The 27720-nt window shown below is 47.8% G+C and overlaps 1 protein-coding gene across 1 annotated transcript; it reads right to left on the reverse strand.

The window, feature by feature from the left end:
- Positions 1–9026: 9026 nt before the first annotated feature.
- Positions 9027–26906, reverse strand: TDRD5 (tudor domain containing 5). Its single transcript, XM_075037539.1, has 12 exons — positions 26862–26906; positions 26045–26283; positions 24597–25025; positions 23649–23776; positions 20559–20779; positions 19432–19638; positions 17751–17817; positions 16643–16843; positions 15232–15393; positions 13055–13204; positions 10358–10574; positions 9027–9529 (listed from the first exon to the last, which is right to left on the reverse strand). The coding sequence occupies exons 2-12, from the start codon at positions 26274–26276 to the stop codon at positions 9300–9302; spliced, it is 2244 nt and encodes a 747-aa protein (XP_074893640.1). The 5' UTR covers positions 26277–26283; positions 26862–26906; the 3' UTR covers positions 9027–9299.
- Positions 26907–27720: the final 814 nt, after the last annotated feature.

Here is a 27720-nt window from a genome sequence, read left to right on the forward strand (position 1 = left end):
CTGCACACTGATACTTCACTCCCTTATTTGTTAGGATGAACGTTCAGCTAAATAATGCAGCGAATCCTTGTTTAGTTTGTTCTCCAGCAATATCTGCACATGCAAACCCTGCAAGACTTCCACGGCTGTGCATACACAGCCACAGCCATGCTGCAGAGATGCGGAGTGTGCCCGAAGCCCGGCACTTGCGGGTGCCCTTGCGTTATTACACCTTACACCCTTGCACTTCAGCACATCAATAATTTCCTTCCTGTTCAGGCAAGCGTTTCCACCAGCCCAAAATGCTGATGCCGGAGGATGCTCAGGAGCCGAACCCGTGGCTGCTGGCACAGGAATTTATTTTGTTCTACGCTTGATCTTGCTTTTATTTTCATTTTTATCAGAGCCTGGGGTGGCTGTATCAATTGGAAAAAGCCTGACAGTGCAAAATGCCATCCCTGCCAGCGTCCAGCCTGCTCCTCACGGGTTTGAAGCTATCTCCCTGCCTTGTGCACTCCAGACAACAGGGCTGCTGGGCTGTAAATGGAGGCATTAGCCCATGGAAAGGACCTTGGGAGTCAGCCAGAGCAACCTTCAGTCCTCCTGTGTTTCTGGTCAGGGGGTAGGAGCACGCACAGAGCTGGGTACAGCATCTCAGCGTGATGCCGCGATGCCCCCACCGCACCTTCTTCCCTCCCAGCGTGGCCCTGGGAGCGCATCGCCGCAGCCTCCCAGGCCTGCCTGCTCCCTGGGGAGGGCTCTGGGGAGCGCAGGGTTAATGCACAGCTTTCCCCTCCGCAGCACATGCCGGCCAGATGTGAATTAGTCATTATACACCTCGGTGGGTTTGCTTTTGCCTGCACAAGCACTGGAAAACAAGCCCAACCACACAGGAAACATTCAGCAGGAGCTGCCCAGCAATCCCGACTTCTCCCCATTATCCAAGAGATGTGGCCGGGGCTGCACCCGTCGTGCAACCCAGGGATCGCCCTTGCCCAGGAATCAGTGTCACAGGAGGTCCCTGCGCAGCTGCACACCCCCAAACCTGATATGTTTAGGGGACTGCAGAGACAGCCCCCCAATCCCATGCTGCCTGCGCACCCATTTCATGGGGCAGATGTTTTTTTTTCTCCTGGGAGCTGGTCAAGGGAGGTTGCATTCCCAAAAAAAAGGATCCTTCCCATCACATGCGACCGCCTAGGAGCTCCAATCTGGGTGGCGAGGGCCAGGGCTGCCCAGGAGACACACGGGGGAACACAGGGCTGGCCGCCGCAGTGGCATCCGTCTCTGCGCTGGAGGAGAGGCAGAACGAGCCTTGGATAATATCGTTAGGCAAGAGTTACGCTGTCTCCTTCCCAAACAAAGATAAATGTCATTAAAGCTCAGCTCTTGTGTATTTTACATCCAGAGATACAATGAATATTCCCCCTCCCCACCGGGGGTGGGGGGGGATGTTTACAGCTCTGGACTGCAATTAGGCAGCAGCTTAGTATTAACCCATCGCATTCCCAAAGCATCAGCCTGGGAGCAAGAGCTTTGCTCGAGAGCCACTTTGACTTCCCTCCTTGAGCTGGCTCGGTACCCCAATCCCAGGGGCATGGGAAGCAGCAGGAGAGCTGGAGGGGACCCAGACACAGCACTTGAAACTACCGAGGGGAAATCCGTGCAGCCCTTGGGGTGCACAAGCCTTGCACATCCCCGGTGCCAAGGGGCCCTCGCAGCTGTCGGCAGCACGAGCAGCAGCATGTGCAAAGCAAGCCACCCAGAGAGCACCCTGGCTGCCTGGTATTCACACAGCAGGCTCTCCAGCCCCAGGCCAGGGCTGCTTTTTCTGATTTATGAGCTACTTAAAGTCACATATAGAGCAGTCAGGGGAAGGGTGGTTTTTTTTTTGGGGGGGGGGGTGGGGTGGGGTTGCTCTGTGCTGTGATTTTTAAGTGCCCGGTTAAGGAGCCATTGGCTGCTCACCATACATCTTAGTTACTTCCCTTGTTTAGTGGCAAATCTGCAATGTGGAGCTTTATCTGTATGCTCCTAAGCCCTGCCAGGGGCTGCGGATATACTTTACCTTACCCCAGGATAGTCAAGATGCGGGGAAAATAGCCCATGTCATGTTTTGGACTGTTCAGCCAAAACTGGGGACATTTGCCCTGAGCTGTGTAAACACAGCCTTCCAGGTTCATCCTTCCTGGAAGACACAGCGTGAGCTGTGCAAAGGAAGCAAGCTTCCTTGCAGGGGGATCTGGGCAAGTTTGGGATAAAAAGGGCAGAAAGGGGCAATGTCTGGGGCAAAACCACCAGCTGTATCCACTGGGACGGCTATGAGAATGGCAGCGCCTGTGGAAAACTTTGAGAAATTTAAAAAACCCCACTGATTTTCACCCCTGCCTTGCCTAGCACCTGTGGGGAGGCAGGATTATCCCTGGCCAATGTGGGGGTCCCACAGGGAAAGCTCCACTGCTCTTCCCATCACTAGTGGGTGCAGCGCTGCCACAAGTCACCTCTTTCCTTCTGCCCTCCCACGAACACAAAGCCTAAATATTTGATGGAGCTGAGCAGCTTTTCCCAGTGCCGGGAAGGAAACACTGCACCCTGTGAGCAACCTGGGGCTTTCCAGCAAGGAAAAGAAGCCCTCAGGGATTTTGCCCTGCTCCAGTGCTCATGGAAAAGCCCCCAGTTAGGGGAAAGGAGCTGCAGGGAGGAAATGTTGGTCGGCTCTCGCACGAGCCGGGGACTTCCTCGGGCAGAGCGGTGCATCGATCGGCTGAGGGGTCTCTCCGCCTGCCAAGCCACAGCCCTGCTTTGCTTGGCAGAGGCTCATCGATCGCCGCAGGCACGGCCACAGCATTGGGCTCGTAAGGAAAACATGCCCTATGGGACTTGCGGTTCATGTGGCTCCAAGCAGGGCCAATGCCAGGTGTGGGGACAAGACACCGAAGCCCACGAGTCCCAGGAGGAGTTTGGGCAATGCTCATGGGAGTGGGAAGGAAGGACAGACAGAGCAGAAAATTAACTCCTTCCAGCCAAGTGTGACCTTACCACACGTACACCGACCACTTCTCCAGGCTCATGGTAATGCAAGTTCTGCAGTTTGGTGGAAGCATCCTCCTAGGGATCAGCCACGGGCTGTCCACGCAACACGGCAGCACGGGGCAAACCCATGGGGACAAAGCCAGGCTCGTGCGCTGGCCAGAGAAAAGCTCAGGAGCCACCAGCGCAGGGCAGAGGGTGCAGAGGTGCTAACCCAACCCCAACCAGCACCAGCATCCCTAAGCCCCAGCACAGGGCAGGGTTGAGGATCTCCACTGTGGTGGCAGCCCCCAGAAGGTTTTCTCCCTTCTTTTTGCAGCAAAACCCTCCCCAGCTTCCTTGGCTGCACAGAACCCTTTCAAAGCCATGCTCTGGCCCTAATCAAACATGGCAGAGCCTGCCAAATCCCAGTGCTGGCAGCCGAGGGCAGTTCTCCTCAGGCACAGCTGGTAGAGAGGTCAGGAAAAATAGAGGTGTTACCCCGATGACTACCCAGCCACCCCCTAGGCGCCATCAGGGCTCCAGCTCTCTGTATTCACATCCTCCCTGCCCTTCTTCTTGCTCTTGTTATACATCAGCTCCTTTCCAGGTAGCCACAAGCCTGCAGGCAGACAGGGCTTCAAAACTGCTGTGAACAAGCTCAGGAGAGCAATGATGAGCTGGGCTGGCCCTAGGGCAGCCTCCAACCTCCCCACAGCGTTCGTGCCTGAAGCTCCGGCACCCTAGAAATCCTGGGTAGGTGCCCACACAGCATCGGTGGCTGGGGTGGGGATGAGTGACAGCACCTTCCCCTCCCATCACTGTGCCGTGCAGCCCATCTTGCAAGGCTGGGAAGGATGCTCAGCCCCAGTTTCTGGCCCATTAGCTCCCCTTCCCGCAATCACCTTCTCCAGCTGCTTTACCTCCCTCTGAGGCACCGGGAGCCACATGCAGCAGCACGGGGAGGGATGCCCGGCTGCATGCAGCGTGAACACAGCCGCACGTGCTGCGACGGGAGCAGGAGGAGGTCGTGAGCGGGTTACCGAAATGCAGCCGCGCTCCTGGTGTGGAGAAGAGTGCAGGCTGAGGCTGCAGTGCTGAAAGGTTTTCAAACACCCTCAATGTCTGGTGGTTTGCTGCCACCCCAACTCCTCTCCATCCTGCTCCCAAAGTGACCAGGCCACCAAAATGAGCTGGTCTCACACCTCCTTGCAGCTCCCTCAATGGCTGAAAGCACTGGGGAGAGCAGCGGGAGCAGCAACAGCCCCTAAAGCACCCCTGCCCGCTCCGGCGTAGCCCAGACTTGTCCTCATTTCAGGCTGGGGGAGCGGCGGCCCGGCCCCAGAGGTAGCAAGATGATGCCAAACCTCCTAATGGAGCTTGACAGCAGCGGGATTAAAAGCACAAGTGAGATCGCAACCCCTCTGCAATCAGCTTCTGCCTTAGAAGAGCTGAACCAGAAAAGAAACCTCCTGGCAGCGGGGAGGGGATGAGGAGCCCACACACATGCAGATTGAGGGCAGCAGGGGCTGGGGGCAACCTCGCCTGGCCCAGGCCCTCCTCACTTGCCCTGCCAACCCATCATCAATTGGAAGAAACCAATCTCCCCTGCCTCCAGCAGCGCCGGTGAAGGGTTTCACCAGCAAGAGCCCCAATTCCAACTGGTCCCCAGGGGTTGGTACTTCTACTGCCCTAAACTTTGGATGCAGAGCAGCCCATGCCACGTGCTGCTTGCCCCTTCCTCTCGCTGCCTGCGAGCTCAAGGCATTACACAGCACCCGCAAGGACCCCCCTTCTCCCTCTCCTTTGGGTGCTGCACTTGGAGCGGTGCCACTGATACTGAAAACAACACCCAAGCAGCTGGGTCCAAGATAGAGATGGGAGAGGAGACAGGAGAGGAGATGGGATGACTCACTCGGATGCAAGTGGGTGCTCAGCAGGACACCTGCAGCCCCTGTTTCTGCAGGGCAGGGTGCACACAGACCCTCGCAGCTGGCACCAAGCCCCATCCACCCCCAGTTCAACTAAAAGGCAGCACTGACCACGTTTCCCAGCCAAGGGATGCTCCAGCAGCACTGCTGCCCCAGCTTTCCTTCATCCTCCTTGCCACAAGCAGGAATATCTCAGCATTTCCCCCAAATCCCCCCAGACAGGCTTTTGCAGAGAAGTAGCAGTTCGCTTGCATGAACCATCCTGGGGGTGGCCACTAAGTCACCCTCTGAAAAGCCAGCAAGGCACAAGCACTGTCCCCAACTCTACTCATCTGAAACCCAGCGGCCAGAGGCTGCTCTCCCGCCTGGCAGCCGTTTGCTCCCAGCGAAATGCAGGGGAAAGCAGAGCTTTTTACTGCAAGAAAAAGGGAGCCACTCCAGGGACTGGTGCATGCGCTTGAGAGTGGTGGGAAGAGCTGATGGGTTTTGGCACAGTGCTCAGGCTGAAAAGCTAGCTCCAGCTCCAGACCTTGTTTTGCAGTGACCTGTACTGAGAATTGGCTTTTTCCTTTTTCTTGCCAAATGGAAAGAAAAAGAAATCCTTCCAGGTCAGAGGAAAGAAAAGCATTTACTCGTGGGTCAAGTGAAACAATCTGATGCAGGGTTGAGTGTACTTTTATCCTCCCCAAACCAGGAAAAGATTCAATTTCCATCTGAAAAAATATCTAAAAATAAAAAGACAAAGGTTTTTGGGGTCAGAAGCAATCGATTTTGGTTTTTAAGCCCAAATGACTTCCTGAATTGAACCCCACTTTGCAAAGCACGGGTCTACCCAAAAGTGCAGAGGGGTGGGGAGGGGATTGGCTGATGCATCCATCTGGAAAATTTCAACCACACTCAGATAGCACCAGCCACAACGACAGCAACCACCGCAGGGACCAGCCCGGGACCCCCCTGTGTCCCCGACACGCAGCTCGGGTACCCTAACCTCAGCTCTTGCCAAGCCTGGCTGCGCGCTGGGGTGCCCATGGGAGGGAGGCATTTGGCCGCCTCCGCAGCACTTTGTTCATCCAAAGCGAGCTGTCACTTTCCAGCCTCCTCCCAGCCAGCCAAATGCTTCCTGACAGCCCGTTTAAAACTAAAAAGCACCCGATTACCACCATGGCCAGGCAGCTGCTCAAAGATGCCACAAGAAACTCTTCCATAAACCAGCCCCCTGAAACGAAATCACTGCCCAGAGCATCACTCCTCACCCTTTTCAGACCCACCCAAACCCTGGGGGCACCAGGGTCCTTCTTGAGTGGGTCCGGGTCTGGCTCTGCTCTCACGCGCATGGCCCCAGCCAAGGGAACCCCACATTTCTATCACCGAAATGCCAGCACCCACTTCTCATCACCCCAGCCAGCCCAGGAGAGCCACCCACTCTGGCTCCATCCACCCAGCAGGGCTGACCCCAGACCCCCCACATCACCCGAGTCCATTAGTGAGTCCCCGGAGTGCACACCTTACTGGTGTTTTGCTTAACCCTGGCTTTTAGGGAGAGCTGCAGAGCTGTGCCGCCTTTAAATTTTTAATTTGCTCTAAACATTTTGGTCCTGTCTCCCGGGGACTTCCAGTCAATAACCTCTGCCGGCAGCACGGCTGCCCCATAGCTATGTGGAGGATGGAAACCGGGGGCAAAGGAGAGGAAAACAGCTCCACTGCAAGTTGCTCTCCTTTGAAGGAGCAGGACCCCTTTGCACCCACGCCCCGGGACGAGGGGCACCCACACTGGGTGCTCCAGTGAAAGGACCCCCAGTGCCCCATGGAGATGCTCCTCAAGGAGGATGGGGGGACACCCAGCCCCTCCAGGAGGGACCTGACACCTGCAGAGACAGACTCGTCGCAGGGCAGAACATCTTCCTCCTTTTCATCGGACACCTCTGTGGGGTTGGGTCCCTCCAAACTTTACAGCTTGCTCTGCTTTACCCCGATGCCACAGCACGTGGCCCCGGCACAGCCACCTCTCCTTCCCCACCGCCTGGCACTGGCACAGCAACGCCCTGGAGCAGGGACACGAATACAGCATCGCTTTCCAGTCCCTGAGGTGTCTTGCTCTTTTTCCACTGCCTTAAGCAACAAATGTACAAACAGGGACCCGCCGGGCATGAGAAACATGACCTGAGCTGCTCTGGGAAGGGAGATGCCACCACACAGCTGGGAAGATCAGCCCAGGTTGCTGGGGAGTGACTCCGGGTGGGTTTTCTGTCCCTCAGGTGCTTGGGGGGGGCGGCCCAGGCTCAGGGTTAAGGCTCAGTTCTTCACCCACTGAAAAGTTCTTCAATCTTTTATCTTGATTGAAAGGGTGTGAATAACTAATCAATCACTTGCAGAGCCGGAAAGGCAAAAACTCATAGGAAAATAAAAAATCCCGACCAGTTAAGCATCAGAAAAGGTACATGGCATCACAGCAAAGCCCTGTACCCCACCTCCAACAGGCACCCAGGGAGAACATGCAAAAAGGGTGATGCGCAGTGGTAATAGCCCAGAACATGCTTGCTCCCTCCCTCCCTCCCAAAATCAGCAGATGGGGTAGCTCCCAAGTCCCATGGGATGCTTCGATGCTGCTTAACACTTACTGGCTCCCTCCCACAAATTTGCCTGCTCCCTTTCTGCACACATGTAAGCTCCCAGTGTCCACAGATCCCCCCTCCCAGACCCCCATAAGCATCTCCCCATCCCCAATTTCTCGGGACAGCCCACGCTCAGCAGCAGTGAAACCCATCCCCCAAAGCACCCCGTTAGACCTCCAGGCAGCCGCAGGACCCGCCGTGCCCCAGGCAAGGAGTGGGGACCGAGGAAGCCCCAGCCGGGCATGGGGACGCTGCCCACCCAGCAGGACCATCTTCAGCTCCTCACCTTCCCAGACCCCCAGAGAAGCTTTAGGGTGAAGGGAGCCGAGAGCTGGCCTCGGCTGCCACCTAGCAGTGACCCGGCAGCAGCGGGGACAGGACGACAGCTCCTCCAGCCTGCTGGTCCCCGCTACAGCCCAGGGGACAGGCAAGGGAGGACATGGGGGTCTCCCACACCAGCCCCAGCCCTCACCTCCCTGAAACGAAAAGGGGACTTCTGCAGCAGAGAGGGTGGTGTTGGAGACAAGCACTCCATCACCCAGACAGCTCCGGGTAAGCGACCTCAGCTCCATTTCAGCCGCTCCCTGCATTAGGTGACAAACACGTGTGACAACTCCCTGGCCTAAACATGGGACCAGAGAAGTCAGGCAACCTCCCCACAGGGTTGTACAGCCCCTGCTCAAGCCATAGCGCCTTACCTCTCTGCTTCCACCCCCTTCATTAGCTTTCCGTGTGGTTGTTTCCTAACGAGCCTCATATTTTCTTTCTCTCTCTACATTTTTTTAGCCCTTTCACATCCAAAAACACCCTTAAATGCTGAAATTAAAACAAAATAGTCACAGAACGACAGAATGGTTGGGGTTGAAAGAGAGCTTTAAAGATCATCTAGTCCAACCAATCAACCTCTTATGCTGGGCTTTTACCCATTCCAATATTAATGTTAAACCCTATCTTGAGCTTTTCTTGGTGGTCTGCAGTGAAGCATACCTCTGGCATATTTGCAGGTGGGCACAGAGCAGCCCTTGGAGCACCTGAAGACCCGAGGAACAGTCTAGGCACCAGCAAACCAGCTGAATGCCAGCATTCATAACAAGGGCACTTCTATTTTCACAGCTTTTCTCTGCATTAACAAACTCAAGCTGAAGAGGATTTCTTGCCACAGGGAAGGAGCTACATAACATGGCCAACAACAAGCTTCAAGCTTTCTCTCACTGCATTCTTTATAGATCTCATTCGATCTGTAACATGGGATTCCTGACGCTTTGTATGTGTGGCATCCTAATTCACCAACAAACCAGAGCATCATCTTCTTGGGGAAGGACGTTTCTTTTTGCAAGTCACCAGCACTTAAGCAGACTGAGGCCTGAGCTGGGATACAACCAACTCTCCTAACAGCGAGGAGCCTGTAGAGCATCCACTGTGTTAAAAACCAAAACCACCTCCCCACGCAATGTCAAAACTGCTTGTGCACCAAAGGATGGAGGGATGGGTCGCCAGTTTACTTCTCCTAAACTTAAAGGATATATAACACAATATGACACTTGGATGTTCTCCTGAACCATTACATTAAAGAGCAATAAATCAGTACACCACCAGTACAACAAAACCAAACTATTTTCCTGGAAGTAGAAGTAACATTTATCACATGCACTGGGCACATCTGAGATGATGTCAGACTCAAGAGTTTTTCAATGGATTAAACATTTCTGAACAAAGAAAATCACAGTGCAGTCACACAGAAGGCCTTTGCTGCTCTAGGCAGCCTTCCTCAGCAACTGCTCCAGCTTCTCCCTTCTTCTCGCAACTTCTTTCTCAGGCTGGGGAGCCACTGGAAGTAGTCAGTGGAAGTGGCTAAGCGTGCAGCTGCCAACACCGCACACAGCGTGGTAGGAGGGACATACAGTTTCTGAGATGGCCCTTGGTCAGACAGCCCACTGGCACTGCACAGGCCAACTGCAAGACTCCCAGGAAGGTCTTTGTTCTTCATTTTCTCTTCATCTGCATAAGGAGGGACACAGAAAAGAAAGATGGTATCTACCTTGGCAACTCTAAGAGCTCCAGTTTAGACTGAAATCCCTTTTGCCTGGACCTTACCAGGCCATGGCAAGGGGACTTTCTCCTGCACGCCTATTTGACAAGCCCAACACAGTACAATCCAAGAGCTTCTCTCCTCCTCCTCCCAGTGCTCACCCCCGTTTCCCCAGAGGTGGGAAATCAGATGTGAATTGAGTAGCTCCTGTCTGGAGAACTGGGCATCCACTCCAGACACATGGCAGACAGCTCTGTTCCAAGGCACAAGCAGGCACTGCCTTTGGCAAGTCACTTAATCTACCTCATAAATTGGGCAACTCTCATATAGGTGTTGTAAATTCTTTCATCATTTGGAAGATGCACACTCACATAGGGACCTTATAAGGTTTAAAAAATGCTTTTGTCCCTTATGGTTGGGAGATTGAGAGACCTCCAGTATGAAACGAACACAAGCTAACATATGGAGTGAAGAAAGAAAGACTTCTGCATGAAAGCAGCATAAAGTCTAGAAAAGACAACAAAAATCAACAGAGAGAGAAATAACCCTCAATTCATTTGTTCCCACTAAACATTTAGAAATATATTTTGCTGCAGAAGGGTCAAACTGATGCATTGCATCCAGCCATTTATTATTGTCACATCTCCTTCCCACAGAAACACCAACATTTTCATCTGTTCTAGCAAAGGAGCAGCACCAGTCCTAGGACACCCAATAGTGACTACAAGACTCATAGTACAGTAACAGACTGCTCAGCTTTCCGCTGTGTTAACTTTTACTGACAAATCTATTCGTACTGTTACGGTTGTCCAGCATAAACGGTATTGCCATAAGTAGAACAGAGGGATGTACAGCTTCACGAAGTTGGGCCTTGTTGGAAAATCGTTCTATCTGATCAGGGTCATCTTGGCTCGTTTCTGCTGGTTGCTTGGAGTACATAAAGGAGGTGTAAAAGTCTTCCACTGACTTGAATAAGACAACAGGTATTGAGGACTCTTCAAGAGAATGAGGTGTCTGCAAATGTATATAAAAAAACTCAGGAGAGGGTGTGATTAGTGCACACTGAGTTCATTAGCTGCCCTGATGTTTATTATCTCTCAAAGTCCACAAAGAACTGGAATGTCAGCAACTGGATGATTTAAAAAAACAAAAAACAAAAAAAACCCTAGTTACTCACAACCTTGGCCAAAGGGCAGCTTCTCCTGCACAGCAAGCTGAAAAGAGTGACAAATTATTACAAGATACAAATCACCATGTCTTAGTAAAAAATTAACAGCTGGCTCATCTCTCAGCAGCCCCACGCAGAACAAACGATGGCAATGACAGAGGGAGTTTCTGCAAGGGAGTGGCAATAGAGTCAAATGAAGTCCCTCTAAATTTTTGCTTAAGAATACAAATTAAACTTAAGTTCCAGGGATGGTCACCCATGTCTCAGCCACAGACAGGGGCTAGAGCCACTGTTTGTATTTGTTAATTCAACATGGAGGAGAAAAACAGTGAAACGACAAACAAGCAGCAATTCACTTTGCCCAACCATATTTGTTCAAAAATTAGGTGCTTGCTCTCTAGGCTTCTTCTGTTTTCAAGGCAGCAGAAGAAAGGCATCCATCTTCAGAAGGGGTGAATCACCATCCAGAGGTGCTTCACCCTTTGGTGAGAGTGTGTTCAGAGGATTAGCCAAGAAAAAAACCAATTGTTTTTACACAAGCAGATTTAAGCAATTTAAATTGCCCCCCCACGAGGGGACCATGAGGCGCTCCTGAAGCAGCAACGAGAGCTACATGGCTGGGCAGCAGAAATTCTGTGCTGACAGGATGCCAAGACAGAATAATTTGAATGACAGGCATCGCTGGAGTCCAATTAACCAACTACTCAGCTTGATACCACCAGACCACTGAAAACCCCTGCCTAACATACAGTAAAAACCAGAGTGTTAGGACAAGAAAAAAAACCACCCACCAGGGTTAAAAGATTATTATCATCTCCTCTTGCCACAAAGCTATCTTGATGGGGGACAGGCAGTGTCGCTGCCACTCCACGGCAAAGCAGAAACAGACAGGGTGCAAGGATGAACACTAAAAATGTCTGTTAGCACTGGAAAAAGCTGGAATGGAAATAATTTTAAAAAAGAGGCTGTTCAGTTTACAGAAGAGGCAAACAAGACAGGATACCCTAGAGTGCTGTGAAGGGCAGGAAGTAAGGCAGTATCTGCTCTTCCTCCCGATTCACACAATTAAGAACGCTACCTTTGAAACGAAAAACGAGCAGTGAAAACTCGAAAGGAGAGAATACCACTTGGTGATGCTGCAAGTGCCACAAAACCCCAAGGCCAAGCGATGAGCAGGAATCAGAGAAGGAAATCCTCCTGTCTGTCCTCGTAACTAGTTGACTGGTGCATTCCTTCCCCCTCTAATGCCTATAGGCAGGATTATTTTTTCATCCCACGGTCTTCCTCAATAGAAATTCTTGTCACTTCTTCTAAAGACTGTAACAGAGATCACAGTCAGGGACAGAAAATGTGCCCAGGACTTCTCTGATCCATTTAGGAAACTCCTATGCTTTGAAACTCACACAGTTTAATACTTGCATGGGAGCATTTAAGTTGGCTCACAAGGACCCTATTGCTATCTACCCACCTGCCTCCACCTCAACTCATCTCACTGTACTTTATCCCTGCACTTGCTACCAGAAGCTTTCCTCTTCTCTCACTGTCTCAAGGTCCCTCTTCCCAGCTTGCTTTCTGTCCATCCCTTTCAGGTAGCATCCCCCAGAGACACCAATTCTTCCCGCGCTGCTCTAGACTATCTGAGAAACAACTTCCCCCTGATCCTTCTAGAAAGAGCTTTGTCTCAGCCACTATCAACCTCTAGATGTGTAAGGAGCTGTGGTTATCCAAAACCTTGTAGGCACACTCCCATTTCCAGTTCTGCAATCCCTTCTGTGGCCCAACAAATCCTGAGTGATACTGGCTCCCTGCTGAACCCAGAGCAGAGTGTTTGCAAAGTGCCATGCTGCAGGCTCCGTTAGACTCATCATTAAGCACAATTTAAGTGGTATACTTGCAACACTAGCACACATAATGCCTCAAAGCACAGCCCAAAACACGACCCTCCCAAAACCACCCTCCTAACTCAGGAAGATGCCTGCGTGATCCAGAGTAGCCCCACAGTAACTCCCAGTAACCCTCAGGACCATGAATGGAGAGGAAGTAGTGGAATGAAGAAGAGCCAGGCTTGATCTATAAAGTGCCAAAATAGTCTTGTTTCCACAATACCTTGACATGCCAGTGGAGCACTAGTGGATCATCAATAACACCAGAAACAACAGCAAAGAGGAAAATGTATAGCTCTGAGCCCATGCTAACAGCCAGATGTGATTTCTTTGCCAGTCACTTTTAAAAAAAATACATTTCAAAGCAATCAAAGGGTTATTCAAATAACCTAAAAACAAGAACAACCCCTCTCAACAGCAACAGCTGAGAAAAATGCCCCTACCTTAACCACTGCCATAAGCTCTGTAGGAATTTCATTTGTATCCTGCTGTGCAAGTTCAGGGTCTTGGTCTGTTGTTCTTGGGACACTAATTTCATCCAAAAGTGGCCACACATCATCCCCTGTCTCCTTCTTAGCAGACAGGTGCTGTTGCTAAGGAGATGGACAAAGCAAGAAAAGGTACAGCTAGTGTGGGTGGAAAAAAGCAGGATGCACTGGAGCAAAATACAGAGCAATGAGATGATACCACTCAGAGATTAACTGAGACAGAAATGCAAAGGAGCTTTTCTGTTCTGCTCAGAAGTTTTAACATTTCTATCTGGAGAAATCTGGGCTACCTGGAAAGGATAGAAAGAACTTGGAAGGACAGGAAATAATGTGAACAGGAAACTAACTGTCACTTTAACTTCTCCACAGTAAAACCTATCACTTGGAAAATACAGTTTTATTCAAGCCATGTTTTCTGGTAATTGCTTCCTGCCTCCTGAGAAATTTTACCATGGAGAAGTGTCCTAATGTAGCAGAGCTGATACAACATAGTGTCCACCCATTTTGCACTTAAGGAGGGTGAGGGGGAAAAAAAAAAAAAAAAGTTGTTTATCCTGACAAAGCAAATCTAAGATTGGACAAAGCAAAGGGAGTTCCCCATGGCTTAAGAGGAGTTACCAGAAAATATTAGACACATTTCATTCCAGTTCAAAACATTTTGAGCCATTTTATAACTGTCATTGATGATCATATTAGCGATGCACCAAGGAAGAGAAGGAAACATTTTGGAAAGCTAAACAGAGCAACAGAGAAGGAAATGTTTAAAGTCTTACACAAAGAGAGATCTAGAGGACTGCAATTTCTGGAAGAGGATTCTAATAAGACCCTTAAAATCAGACATGACAAAACCTGGATGCATTTACATTCCTCTGGTCTCCAAATCACCAGCTATGTCTGACATTTACACAAATAGATCTTGCTACAGTTAACTAGTTAGGGTACTCTTCAGATTTTTCCATTAAAATTAAAAAAAAAAAAAAAAAAAAAAATCACAATAAACTCAGATTTGCAGTCTTTGTCACATTAATTTCTTCCAAATACATACATTAAGATGCTGGTTTGTGTCCTTCAGTTCAGATGATATATCGACAGTGCAAGGCCATTAATATCCAAGTATAGAGTTTCTCTAGCACAGAAACGCAGTTGGCTAAAACAAAACCTAGGTAAAATGACTGCTTTACAAGTTACTAGCATTACTCTAGCTTTTACTCTTATTTCAAAGAGCTATCAGAAAAACAGCTCCAGAGCAGGCACACTGCTCAACACTTCAACAGCTGGCATTTACTTGAAAGGTGCTTTGGCCCCTGTAGTAAAATGTGTCATGAAAATACTGCAATTTAAATAACACAGAAAAGTAGAGAAAGTCACCTGTAGACAAGTGTTCCCAGTGTTTCTAACAGTACTATATTAGATTGCACTCAAGACCAGGGTTTTACTCCTTGCTTAACCCCCTCTGTTCATTAGTTTCTCCATCTGTCAAATAGCAAAGGGCTCCTCTTTTTAACATGCTGTGAAATCAAAGGTGTAAAGCAGTATCCAGATCTAGATATTATTCACCTTTAGAGTTATCTTTTTAATAAAACTATATTTCTATACAACCTTACCCCCCACAACAATAAGCATTGCAAATTGCTTCCTTTTAGGTAAGTTTAGAATGAGCAAGACCCTTAATATGAATAACACACCACTAGTTCTCTTCTGGTCTTCTCCCACATTTAAATGACACCCCGAGTTACTACAGATCCTTTGCTGAACCCCAGAGATGTGAGAGGAAAACACACTACTTCTTGGCTCCTAGGGGTGCAAAACATGAAAGTGCCAGGTCAAACAGATCTCAAGAATCTGGTCTGAGTTCTCAGAGTCCACTCTCTCTCTAACTGAAACACTACGGTACATATGGGAGGTTAGAAAATCATTGAGCACACAGCCTCCCTGAAGTCTGCAAAGGGATGAGAGGACAAGCAGCTGGAGATGTATTTATGGTCCACGTGTAATTGTTTTTATATTATGGTGCTGCTTGCTTTTTATAAAGGCAAAAAACCAACTCCACAAAAAACCTGCATGAGACTGAAACAATACATGTTTGGAGCCAATTTAACTGAACAATAGCTATGCCACAGCCAAACTCCCACCTGGTCACACAGTTCATCTCCGTCCAGCTTTGAGGTTGCTGTTTCACTACGTGCATCTACAGATTTCTGCTGCAAGCGAAGGTCTGGCTTCACCAGTTCAGCATTCTCCTGCTTTCCACTGGGCTGAACATACAAGGCCGAAGGATTCAGTTCCATGAATCCCTAGGAACAAACAAAAAAAGCCCAGAGTATAGTCAAAGAAACCATGTTGTAACTACCACAAAGAATAAAAAGGATTCAGCAAATTTCTAATAGGTTTTATGACGAAGCACACCACCCACAAGTTAGCTCCAAATTCTTGCAGAAATTTTCTTACTACAAAAATCCAACTCCCCTCCCTCTGGCAACAAAATTACTCAGCAATGTCCTCCTCCCCCCAAAATTGGACATACACATGCAAAAACACAACCATAGGATCTAATCCTGCCAAACACACATTCTGCCTCTACTGAATAAAACAACAGATACAAGCACTCTGGGCTGTAAAGCCTGACTTTCTGCTGAGATATAAAATAGTGGCAGTACCTTTCTAAGTTTTTCATATCCACAGAGTTCTTACTGAAACTGAGCTGAGATGTTCAGATAATGACAGAGAGATGGGCCTAAATCATAAATGCTCTCTGCACTGGCTTACAACTTGAATGCCTGCCCAAGGCACAACGTGCAATCTACCATGGTTACGCTGTCCAACGCTGTACATTTCACTGGCAAAGTAAGAGACTTTCTAAACCAAGACCATTTCCATAATTCAGTTCGTTAATGGCATAACCAATCTCCAATGCCTAGAGCAGAGAAGGCCAGGATAATTTAACTATCCTGTTCCTCACTTAACTGCCCCTGCCACTATGCAACACTACTTTTAAGTCAAACAAAATCTAATCAACTTTCTCTCATTAATTGTTTGGATGAATCGAAGGCCTCAACTTATGACATAACAAAACTTGCTGGAATTAACAACGGGTAACAAAGCAACACAGCTCTTAACAACCTGTCAATTCCATCTCAGTTTGGCCTTATGCTCAGAACATCTATAACTATTTTACTTTTCCTTGTTATTTATACAATGTGTGTCAGCTTCAGGTGAATCTGCAATACTACCTAGCTAAATGACTTTAAAAAAAATCAAAACCTTCTAATCCACTGTTAAAAGACAGGATGAAAATAATTTGTTCTACTAAACCAGAACATCTCTGATGTATTATCAGATCCCGCCTTAACCAAAAAGCAAGCTCTCACCATAGATTTATACACGTGGGATGCAGTCACAAAATGGTAAGTTACAGGAAAGCAGGGAATACCAGTTTTGCTCTTCACAAAACTACTCGCTTCAAGCTAAAGATCTTCCCATTACAGGCACCCAACCAATCCTTTCCCTGCCCTTCCTTTCAGCAGCACATGCCTCCCTCCTGACCTGGGAAGGAACGTTCTCTCCACAGATGTCAGCACATCCACCATCCCTCAAGACGCAGTGGAAATAGACATCTTCCTTGGTGGACGTGTCACACAGAAAGAGATGCAAAATGCCATTCACATATTCATCCACAATGCCCACAAGTAGCTTGGAGCCACACAGCTTCTTGAATAGGAGAGTTGCTGCACTGGACCACGTACCCTGAAGAAGAAACAAGAATGTAAGAGTACTATAAACAGACCAACATCCACTGCTTGAGACTCTCCCTTGTGGGCACTTGTCAAAAAGGCAATTAAGCTAGGTCAGGCTAGGGACAAATACAGGAAAGTCAGGCAGGCAAGCTTCCCAAGCACTGAACTAAATCAAACTAACCTAAAGCCTGCAATGCTAGTTACAATGGGAATACCCTTTCACCCTAATTGCCTAAAATACAGTTTGTTTATTGTTTGTTTGGGGTTTTTGTTGTTTTGTTTTTTTTAATTCCTGGAATCATGTGATTACAAGTGTTAAAAGTGTCAAATGTTTTGAAGCGGCGGCTAAGCCTCACTGCAATGAAAATTGTGATTCTTTAACCCTCAAAAACCAGAGGAAATAACATCTTCAATCACAGAAGAAGCAATTCTGCTCACATGCTTTCTTCAGAGACCCTACTTCTCAGGCTTCTTGACCAAGAGGTTTCCCAGCACAGAGGAACTTTCTTACGACCTCTATAATACTTTGGCTATGCTGATTGCATCAAACCAACTCACTTAAAGCTCTGTTACAGAAGAAATTTTTAAAACAGAAGGCTGGAGCTACCAAGGCTTCACAAGGATACTGGAGAACTACTGGCAAGGGCAGAAACAAGTTTGCTCATTTGCTTAACTGTAACTATCCGTTTCTGCAACAATATAAGCAAGAATACTCTGATTACAAGGAAAACAGACAGTGGAATGGTGATCACTTGCAGAGAAGAGACTTACACAGTCATACTCTGAACGTAACAGCAGCAATTCTTCTCTTAACATCAATGGGACCTGAGTTAATCCAAATGTTTTAGGTGAAAAAGCCAACCTCTACTTCATAGCTCTCATACATGTGTCAAACAAAACTGCATGTGAACACATACCTCCACAGGTTTTACCCATGCCAAGGAACACGGGATGGCCTGAGCAGGGAGCTTCAAGTAGCACCACCTACAATACAGAAAAAAACCATCATCATTACAGCAAAAACAGAGCAAAACCAGGCAGAAGAAAAGAACTTCCTCCTCTTCTGGGTTTTAAAATCAGCTTAGGAATAGAGGCACATATTGGATTTTGCACTTATGAATAAAACCCAACAGCAGCTTTGGAAAACACTCCGTATCCAGAGAATGGGCACAGCAAAAATAGCAATAACAGCTGGTCCCTTATGCCTTCCCTTGCCCAAGCATCCTCCCATCATAATCCCTTATGATTACAAAGTTATGGACAGAGAGCAATGACTTTTGAACCAAAGAATGCCAATGGCCAGGCATAAATAGAGGCAAATGAGAGGGCAGAAGTAAATACGGGAAAGGTACTGAACTGCAGAGAACAAGTACCTCTGACACCGCAAATGCATCCCACTTGGACTGGTATCTGTTCAGGAAGAAGTTCACATACATTCACGGAACCCAGGAAGGAAGATTAGGGAGCTTACCCCAAAGTGTCAGAAAGCAGCAAGCAGAAAGACTGAGGAGTAAAGGCAGAAACAGGAGAAGATTTAGCCCAAAGTCACTGTGAGGGACTGATGGACAGGGTTGATGAGCAAAGGGCCTGGAGTGCTCAGCAAAACAGGTCTTAAACAATGTCACCTCCAGCATTAGCATGTAAGCAAGGAAATGCCTGCAAGGCACCATTATGGAATAAAAACCCTGATTCTTTCTAGGAAATCTGCATGCTGGGATGTCTTCCTGAAGACAGACAGGCCAGTCAGCCTCACCTTAATCTCTGGGAAAGTGATGGAACAATTAATCCTGGGAACCATTTCTAGGTACATGAAGGTGACTGGGAGTAGGCAACATGGATTCACCAAGTCATGCTTGACCAACTTGACAACCTTCTACGATGAAATGACCAGCTTGGTGGGTGAAGGGAAAGTAGTGGGCATTGTTTACCTTGATTTCTGTCGGGCTTTTGACACTGTGTCCTGCAAGATCCTCGCAGAGAAGCTAATGAAGTACAGGCTGGAAGAGCAGACAGTGAGGTAGATTGAGAACTGGCTGAAGGGCCAGGCCCAGAGAGTGGTGGTCAGTGGTACAAAGTCTAGTTGGAGACCAGAAACTAGTGGTGTACCCCAGGGGTTAACATTAGGTCCAATACTGTTCAACATCTTCAGTAACAATTTGGATGATGGGGGAGAGTCTACCCTCAGCAAGTCAGATGATGATACAAAACTGGGAGGAGTAGCTGATACACCAGAGGGTCATGCTGCCATTCAGAGGGATATCTCAACAGGATAGAGAAACAGGCAGACAGGAACCTCATGAAATTCAATGAAGTCCTACACTTGGGGAGGAACAACACCATGCACCAGTACATGTTGGGGGCTGACCAGCTGGAAAGTGGCATTTTTACCATGCGGGTGACCGAGCACTGGAACAGGTTACCCAGTAAGGTTGTATAGTCTTCATCCTGGGAGACATTAAAAAACCGTCTCGATATGGTCCTGGGCAGTCTGTTCTGGATGGCCCTGCTTGAGCAAGAAGGCTGGACAGGATGACCTCCAGAGATCTCTTCCAGCCTCAAACATTCTGTGATTCTGTCACCTATATGTAATTTACTTACTTGAGGAATCTCAGCCAAGACTTTTGGACAATTTCGAGGTTTCCGTAATCTGGGTAGAACACCTCTACTTCTTGGTCATTGATCACACGGTGGATGATAACGCGGTACCACCATTTCGAGACTGTTACACAGCAAAGCTGTCCAGGCCGTACTGAAGACTCAGGCATGATATAACGATCAGAAACAAGTTTATTTGAGTAGCAGTGTCTGCAAAAGATCATAATGAAAAACTGTGCTTGGTAGGATGCAGGAGATGAACAAAGAGAAATATACAGTTCTTCAGAAGAATCCCGATTTCTCAAAGTCCCCATGATATGAATTTTCAGGAGTTATTTTAATAGATGCTTTACATCCCTGTTCTGCTACAGTTAAACTGAAATGACAATAAAAAATGCAAATCCAAACTTTTAACATCTGAATGATAACCTTGTGGTCCAATAAAAAGTTAATTAATGGGGATTAATCAGAGGCTACATACAGTCATTCTAGTCATTAATTTTTAACATTACCTTGACATGTCAGTGCTTCTTATGATCCAGGTTCTGGAGTACTGGCTCACATACACAGTATCTGTCTGGAGAGTCTGTAATCACACTTACACGTGCCCCACGGACATCAAGCATTTACTTTGTCACACAATTAACAGCAATTGTAGCACTGTTGTGGTGGAATAGAATCCCAAATGCCTAACAACTGACACAAAGCCACTGATGGGGTTTTGCTTTCAAATATAGGTATCACAAAGGCCTATTACCTGTTGCTTTTTGGTAAGTGTTGGAGATGGAAGCAAAAGCCTTAATCCAGCACATTAACAACAGTAGCACAGACAACAGAGAGGTGCAAAGGAACCCTAAAGTTTCTTTCCATTACCTTTCCAGGCTTTTAAAGTTTAGGGCTGTCTAGGACACAGCCAAGCTACTGTGAATTGCTATTAACCATACTTATTGCTTGCTAGTTAAAAGGAACAGGTAAGCATTATGAGTACATGTTTCAGTATGGCACCAGCATCTCCGTATCAAGAATCAAGCCAGTAGTGACCATAACTAACAGCTGGGTGACCTGTTCCCTCAGCACATACACACACACACAAGGGGTAGTAGTACTGAATCGGCATAGCATGTTCGCACCTCATCTCAATCATCATATCCTGCAGTTTATCAGATGCTTCCCTGCTGCAGATGTGGATGTAGAACTGGCTAGGAGAGATGATGAATTCCACAAAGACTCCCACCAAACACCTTCTCTCCAGTGGTGGTAAGCTGCAAAGGCTTCTGTCCTGAACAGCATCTGGGGGGATTTCTGGAGTCATTATCAACTTGTCCAGTAGGGACTGCTCCAAATCTTGAGGCTACAAAGGCATAAGAAGAAGGTGGCACTCAGATGTCTCCTCATGCACTGAACACACATAACTGGCCTTTCCATTAAGGTAAAAAAATAGTTATGCTTTCCTGGGGACCCATGAATTACTGAATACCAGAGAATTCCAATAAATTGCACAAACTTGGATTAAAACTTTCCCTGTGATAGAAGCATTCATCTTCACACTCACTCTCTCCCTTCCTTCTTTATTCCCTCCAGTGTAAGGAGGGGTGCCACAAAAATACCTTGCTCATATTCCTGCAAGGAATAAAGGAGAGGAATTGAAGTCATGTCACATATTTAGACAAAAGTATTGAATAGCTATTGCTAAAAAAGCAAAACAACAAAAACCCACACCAAAAAACCCAAACACAACCCACCTATTTGTTGGATTTTACCCAAAAGATGCTATTTCTATGTTCCGTGACCATGAAAGAGTACATGACTGAACCAGCAAAATTCTACCTGAAAATGATTCAAAAGTGAAGGAAGGCACAAATGCACCTCACTTTCACGCTAGAGCTATTTCCCAAGGATAAAACCAAACAAAACCTACAAATTCTGTTCTTTTCTCACTCTGGACAAATTTGTACATGAGTGAGCTATCAGCACAGCTTACGATTTTGCATTACTCTCTAACTGCTGAAAACATTATTTCACTTGAACTAGCGTGGATCAGCTACATCAGCTACTTTCACTACCTCAACAGCTTGCTTTCGTGCCAACAAACAGCACTTCTCCAATGATCAGAAGTCAAAATTATTTCAATTTTACTCATTGTGAATATGCCACAAGTTACCACGGCATTATACATCAGGGAATGTATGGGAAATCTGTCTTCCAGCACACACCCCATTGCTTATATGTCTAAATTCAACTGCAAACAATGGGGTTTTGCAATACTGGCTCTTTTAACCATTTTCTAAAGAAGTAGGTAAGAGTCTCTCCTTCTGCAAACTGAGCAACGGCTAATGCCCTTGATTTTTTCTGAGCTAAAAATTTTGACTAAAACGTTGAGTTAAACGGTGAGTTAACATTTTTTAATTAAAAGGCAACGGAGGGAATTCTTGCCGAAGCAGCAGCATCACCTCTAAAACCCCCTTACATTTCCTCTAAGAAGTGCCTGTGAATAGTGGAATTTCTAAGGGACAGTTTTGCTCCGAGAATGCTCTTCGTATCAGACTGTTAAGGGCACACATGATCTTTATAATCTAGCTCACACATTGGTAGTGACAACAGTTATTTCTTTGAAAGACATAGAAGATGTGTACTTAAAAACATGCCCACAAAAAAGCAGCAAAATTATAAAAAGATAAACCAACAGGACACACTGTAAAACTAGGCTTACAAGAGGCATGGCTTGTAAGACTAGCTAACTCCTTGTCCTAAGCTGGACTGGCAGCTGCCAAGAGTGGTGTGGATGACACCTTTCCTTCTGCTCAGGGCAGCAAGAAAAAGCTGCTGAGAGCAGCAGCTCTATATACTTTACCCTTCTCAGGGCTGAGCAGATTGACTCAGCCCTTGTCCCTCATTTGTCCCTTACAACACTTCCACTATTAGACTCTCGTGACTGGATACCTTGCAGCATGGTGGGGATCAGGTCACATCTTTCCACTCTAACTTGCGGCATCCCAATGAATAAGCATTCATTGCATACCCAAACTAACACATTCCAACCTGCTTTCCTCCTCTTCAGGGCATTTTAAAAACAAAATGGCAAACTTGGTGTTTCATGACAAATACTAGTTGTACAAACATCTTTCAAGACTTATCCTCCTAGGATCTTTAAACAGGTTTCCTTTGTCACAAGAACAGGTTCCCTTTGTCACACAAGAACAAAAATCTGGAGCTATCTGGACCATATCGCCCCCTTTTTACCCTTCCCACAAGCAGACTTTGTTTGATCTAGGGGAATTCCCTGTGAACTTCATCATGCCAAACTAAAATTTCTTTAAAGGATCAGAACAGCCTGCCAAAAATCTCTAAAGGGTATGTTTTATGAAGCGCCACACAAAGTCCAACTCGTAGTCCCAGGCTTCCAAGTTCATTAGTACACAAAACACCAAAGTCAGGAAGAACTCCTGGGACGCTTTCCCTACCTATGTGCTCCAACCGTACAGTTGCATACAACCACAAGACGAGCTTGGCAGAGGAAAAAACTCTAAGTAGGAGGATTTTCCTGAGAAAAAGAAGGCCTAAAGATGCTCAAAAGACAAAAAATAGAGGGGACAAACAAATTCTCCCAGTCGGGTTTGGCAGTTCAGAGCCTCTGTACTATTCTTCTCCATCCCTTTCTAAAAACACATTGCTAAACAAACAAACAAAAACCCAACAACAAAACAAAAAGATTTTCCAAGTCCAACCAAATAGCAGAGTTAAGACTGCAGGAATCAAGGTCTCTGAGGACCGTTCCCCAGCTGTGTCACATAGCTGCTTGACACTTAAGGCCTGCCTACTGCAGCAAGGGAAACTCCACACAGCGAGGCTCAGAACAAAGTTATTAAAGTCCAATTACAAGTAAGTACTGCAAAAGGTATCACCACTATTATCAGGGAGCAAGATCATGCTTAACTGACCTTGGATGATGTGCAACACAGATCTCAAGACCAAAAAGAGACCAGAAAGAGACAAGAAAAAGACCTTGTTTGGATGGCATAGAAAGCTATAAACCAGGTCAATGTGAGTCTGGTCACATCCAGACTCATCTAAAACTGGTACAAAAAAATTTGGAAGCAGTAGTGCATCAACAATGCAACAATCAGAAACAATGCAGTCAACAGAAACAAAAGCAGTAAAAAGAGTATCAGCCCCTGGATTAAGACATGAAAAAGCTACAGATCACTTTTCCAGCCACTTACTTGTTTGAGGCCATCACCCAAATCTACTGCTTGTGTTTCCACTGGCTCTGACTTATCTTCTGCTGTCAGGTGGAAGCTCTCTGTCTCACAGCTGGGTTCCAAAGGAGGCATCTCAACTGCAGGTGCTGCTGCAAAGACGATAATTTGGCTGTTATTCTTTGTTGGACTGATGCAGTGTTACATATTAAGCAGAAAGAGAAGACATCTGAAAATGAAAGTCTGAAAGCACTGGTGCTATTTTCCTCATCTCTTGTAGCATTCACAGCCACCACAGTCGTGACAATTCACTTCAGAGGCATCCTCCACTGTATTATTAAATTAAAACAAAGAAGACTCGCTTTTGTAAGCATGCTAAAGGTTACATTAATTGCTAGAATGATGCTAAAATGAATTTTCCCCAGAAAAGTCAGGAATTTGGCAGGAACTGGATATGATTTTCTGCCTTCTCTCATAGCTGTTATGGGAGCGCTGAGGACACCTGCAGTCTCTTCTGTTTTCTTTTGTGGAACACTGTAGCTGTGCCTTTCAGACTAGTGCTAAACCTTCAGTCTCAAAAAGCACATCGGAAAGGCTTTACCAGCCTGCGGAGCAGACATTAAAGAGGTCCTTCTAGTTCTGTTATCTATTGCCTGGAATAACCAGAAATTCCAGTCCTACACACGCATTCAGAAAGTCTGTACTCTGAATGGGCTAAACATCCCTTCTTTCACGTCACACCAAAAACCAGTGGCAACCTGTAGAAAACTTCTAGTTAAGTTCTCTGCTACCAAGACAACTCCATTGTGACAGCTGCTTCTGCAGCACCCCACAGCCCTTCTATGCTAAACCCTAGGGGAACTGGGGCTACTACAACAACTGGAAATGCAGTAACATTCACTTGAAACACAGTTGCTTGGCCACAGCGCTTGTGAGAGCTAATGGTTTCAGTTAAATAACACACTGCCTCACCTTGCGGCATCTCTTCCCACGCCTCCCCTTGTGGCATCTCTTCCCTCTCTATCTCACTTGCCAGGTGCTTCTTCAGGGTCAGCAAGGAACCTGCTCTCGTCTGCTCAACTGCAATGATATCAGACACGCTTCTGAGGACTTCAAATATGGAGAAAAATCCATATTGTGTGTACTGGAAAGCCCGGCCAAAGCGTCTGAAGAAGGCCTTATCAAAGTCCAAGAGCAGAAGCGGTGAGGAACTCAGCAGATCCTGCAGCTCAGCCTTCACCGTTGCTGGCAGGATGGGAGCCCTGCCCCTCCGAGGGGAACTCTGTGGATTCTTAGAGGAAGAAGCAGCACCTGCCTTCGCAGCAGCCCTCTTCCGTGCCCTCACACTTCTCTGTCTGGCAATCAGTTTGGCAACTGCTTTGGTGGTCTCATCTGCAATGGCTACCAACAGAAAGAAATCAATGATTAGACTGCCAAAACAGGGAACCATTAAGAGTTCTACACAGGCAAACCTCCTCTTCTTTCCTTTCTTTCCTCGTCCCCCGACCCTTTTCAGAAGCAGGTGCCTCCTTCAAAAGCAATCACACTAAATCATGGCCGATTTCCAGCAGGGCAACCACTTTTCCTCTCCCTTTGTAAAGTGAACCATTTTTAACAGCCAACAACCAATCTGCACCCTCATCGCTACAAATCCAGATCCAGGTAGGAAGGTGGGTCAAATTCTTGGATACAGGATCACAAGAGGAAGCCCAGCTGCTATGAGTTTTGTTGGGAAAACAGTAAATGGCTCATTGCTCCCCTCAGCCAGAATCACAGTAAACCCCCACTATAGAGCACCCACCTGCCCAGGCAAGGTCTCCCTGGAGAGCAGCCCAGGTCTTTTCCATGCTTTTAAACAACTTTTTCTTGTCTTACTGTAGCACTCTAAAAAAAAAAATCATTTCACTCTTCCCAATCAACTCTTTGCACCTACCATTTGCTTCCACAGCTCTTCCCCAAAGAAAAGGACAATGAAAAAGTTCTTTGATACAGACTAAATTTCCTACGTGGTCAGGCAGGGAAACATTTACAGCTTCTCCCGAGAGGCCTCATCACTGGTTTTGGCTCCTGCTGTAGTCTGCATTTACAGGAAAAGTGATGCTTACCACTTCTAGTGCACCCAAAAGAAACGTTACTGCAGTTTCTAAACTAAGTGCGGAATGCAAAATGTACAAAAATAACTAGTAGCCTGTGTGATTTTTCAGGAGGAAAGAGCGGAAAAGCATTAAAAGGCAGATCAAAATACAGGAAAAAACATCGAAGACAAGAAATTAAACAGAGCTATACAAGAAAAAAACTAACAGAGATATGTGACCTACAGCTCTGGGAATTCATCCTGCACATCCCTGTTTTGGAGCATCACTTCATACCAGTATGTGGCTCTGAGCAACTCCTCCACTCATAAGGAAAAAAACCCTCACCTTTTAGGATAAAAGTGCCTTTCTCATAAGGACAGACTCTGACAACTTCAGGCATATCTGCCACCAGCTCCAACGTGGATCGGAAGCCCAGGTCATGTAGAGGGAGAGGTTTGCCAATCATGGCCATGTACTCCTCCTCCAGCTGTGCGGGGGTTAAGCCCTCTTTGGCAGCCATTAGCAGCGACCTCACCTCCTTCTTCAGCAGCTCCATAAGCTCTGCCTGCTTTGACATGTCCGCACTAAAGGAGAAACAAAAGCAAGCACAAAAAAACTTGTACCGCAGCTGCTCAAATGCAGGCAAAACACTTTCTACCACTTAGCAGCTGAAAGCTGGTGGGGGGAAAAGGGCAGCAAGCCAGGTTCACCAGCAGCCGCTACCTACCAACCCCTGTCTTTCCTTGCCTGCACCCCTGGAGCTGCCACCCTCCAGCACCCGTGATCCCCAGCTGACTCCTCCAGCATTCACTGCCCGTCCCCATGGGATCACAGCCCCTACAAGCATTGCACTCCCGGCATCCCGTGCATCCCTAAGCCCCTGCCCCAGGGACTGCCCTCTACAAACCCTGCCACTCTGCAGAGATCCCTGCACCCTTAAACTGCTGCCTGAGGACCCCCACACCCCATGGGCTCACTGCCCCTCACAGTGACCCCTGTGCCCCTAAACTTGGGCCTAAGGATTCCCCCCTCTGCTCTATAGGCTCACTGCCCCCTAAAGAGACTCCTGTGCCCCGAAACCACAGCCTGGGGACCCCCTTCTCCCCTACGAGGCCCCAGGGGGCCGCTGCCCCCCCCCGCCCGTGCCCGTGCCCGCACCCACCGCGCCACGCCACCGCCTCACTCACGAGACGCCACCGCCCTCTCTGCGCCTGCGCGATCCCTTTCCCGCCCTTCCAGGGCGCCAGGGCGGGGCGGCGCCCACGCCCTCCCCCCGCATTGTAGCGGGGCCGAGGGGGCGGCGGCCGTGGCTCCCCTCAGCGCCCTCCCCGCCGCCGCGCTGGGGCGGGCGGTGGCCGGGCGGGCACCTGAGAGGCCTGGTGCTGCCTCACCGGGGAGGCGGCCTGCCCCGTGGGACAGAGCCCCGGGGCCGGCGCACCCCTAGCAGGCTGCCCCTGCCTTCTCCTCAGTAAAAATGTTAGGTGTGTTTCCCTTCTGACAGGAAAAGCCAGGGCATCGCAGGACAAAAAAGGACCAATTCCTTTAAGGTGACAGTATTCAAACCCAAACACCAACATTGTTAAGAGTAGTCTTGTAACTTTTAGTCCCATCTGAGAGGAAAATCCACAGTGGAGATGCTGAGTGGCTTTCCCAAGGCCAAAGAGCATGGTAAACTGGGTTGTGATGGCCGTTTCCTAAGGGTTTGCAGTCCTTTGAGAAACCCTCCCAACAGTGCAGTTGATTTCCGCGCAAGGATATGTTTCAATATGACAAAGGGGGCTCAGGCTGCGGATTTTGGGACAGCAAAGGTTGCAAACCCATCAGCACACGCTCTTGAAGCATCCCCCCTGTTCTGAGGTAGCAGCTGAAAATATTCCATGGGGACGGAGGAGTCAGGAGCCGCTGGCCAAATTAAACATCAGACAAAAGCAGAAAGTTGCATGTTTGTAGATGTTAAATATGCCATGGCATTTTTGACAAGAAATGAACCAGAGTCCATGCTGCCCAGCCAAAACCAGACC

The sequence above is a fragment of the Buteo buteo genome, chromosome 10 (assembly GCF_964188355.1).
Source record: "Buteo buteo chromosome 10, bButBut1.hap1.1, whole genome shotgun sequence".
NCBI lineage: Eukaryota > Metazoa > Chordata > Aves > Accipitriformes > Accipitridae > Buteo > Buteo buteo.

Coding starts and splice junctions, on each gene's coding strand:
- TDRD5 (XM_075037539.1), bottom strand. CDS start 26,276: ATGTCAAAGCAGGCAGAGCTTATGGAGCTGCTGAAGAAGGAGGTGAGG. Junction 23,777..24,596: donor GTGGGAAGAGATGCCGCAAG/GTGAGGCAGTGT, acceptor TCGTCTTTGCAG/CAGCACCTGCAGTTGAGATG. Junction 17,818..19,431: donor TCTTGGCTGAGATTCCTCAA/GTAAGTAAATTA, acceptor TCTGTATTGTAG/GTGGTGCTACTTGAAGCTCC.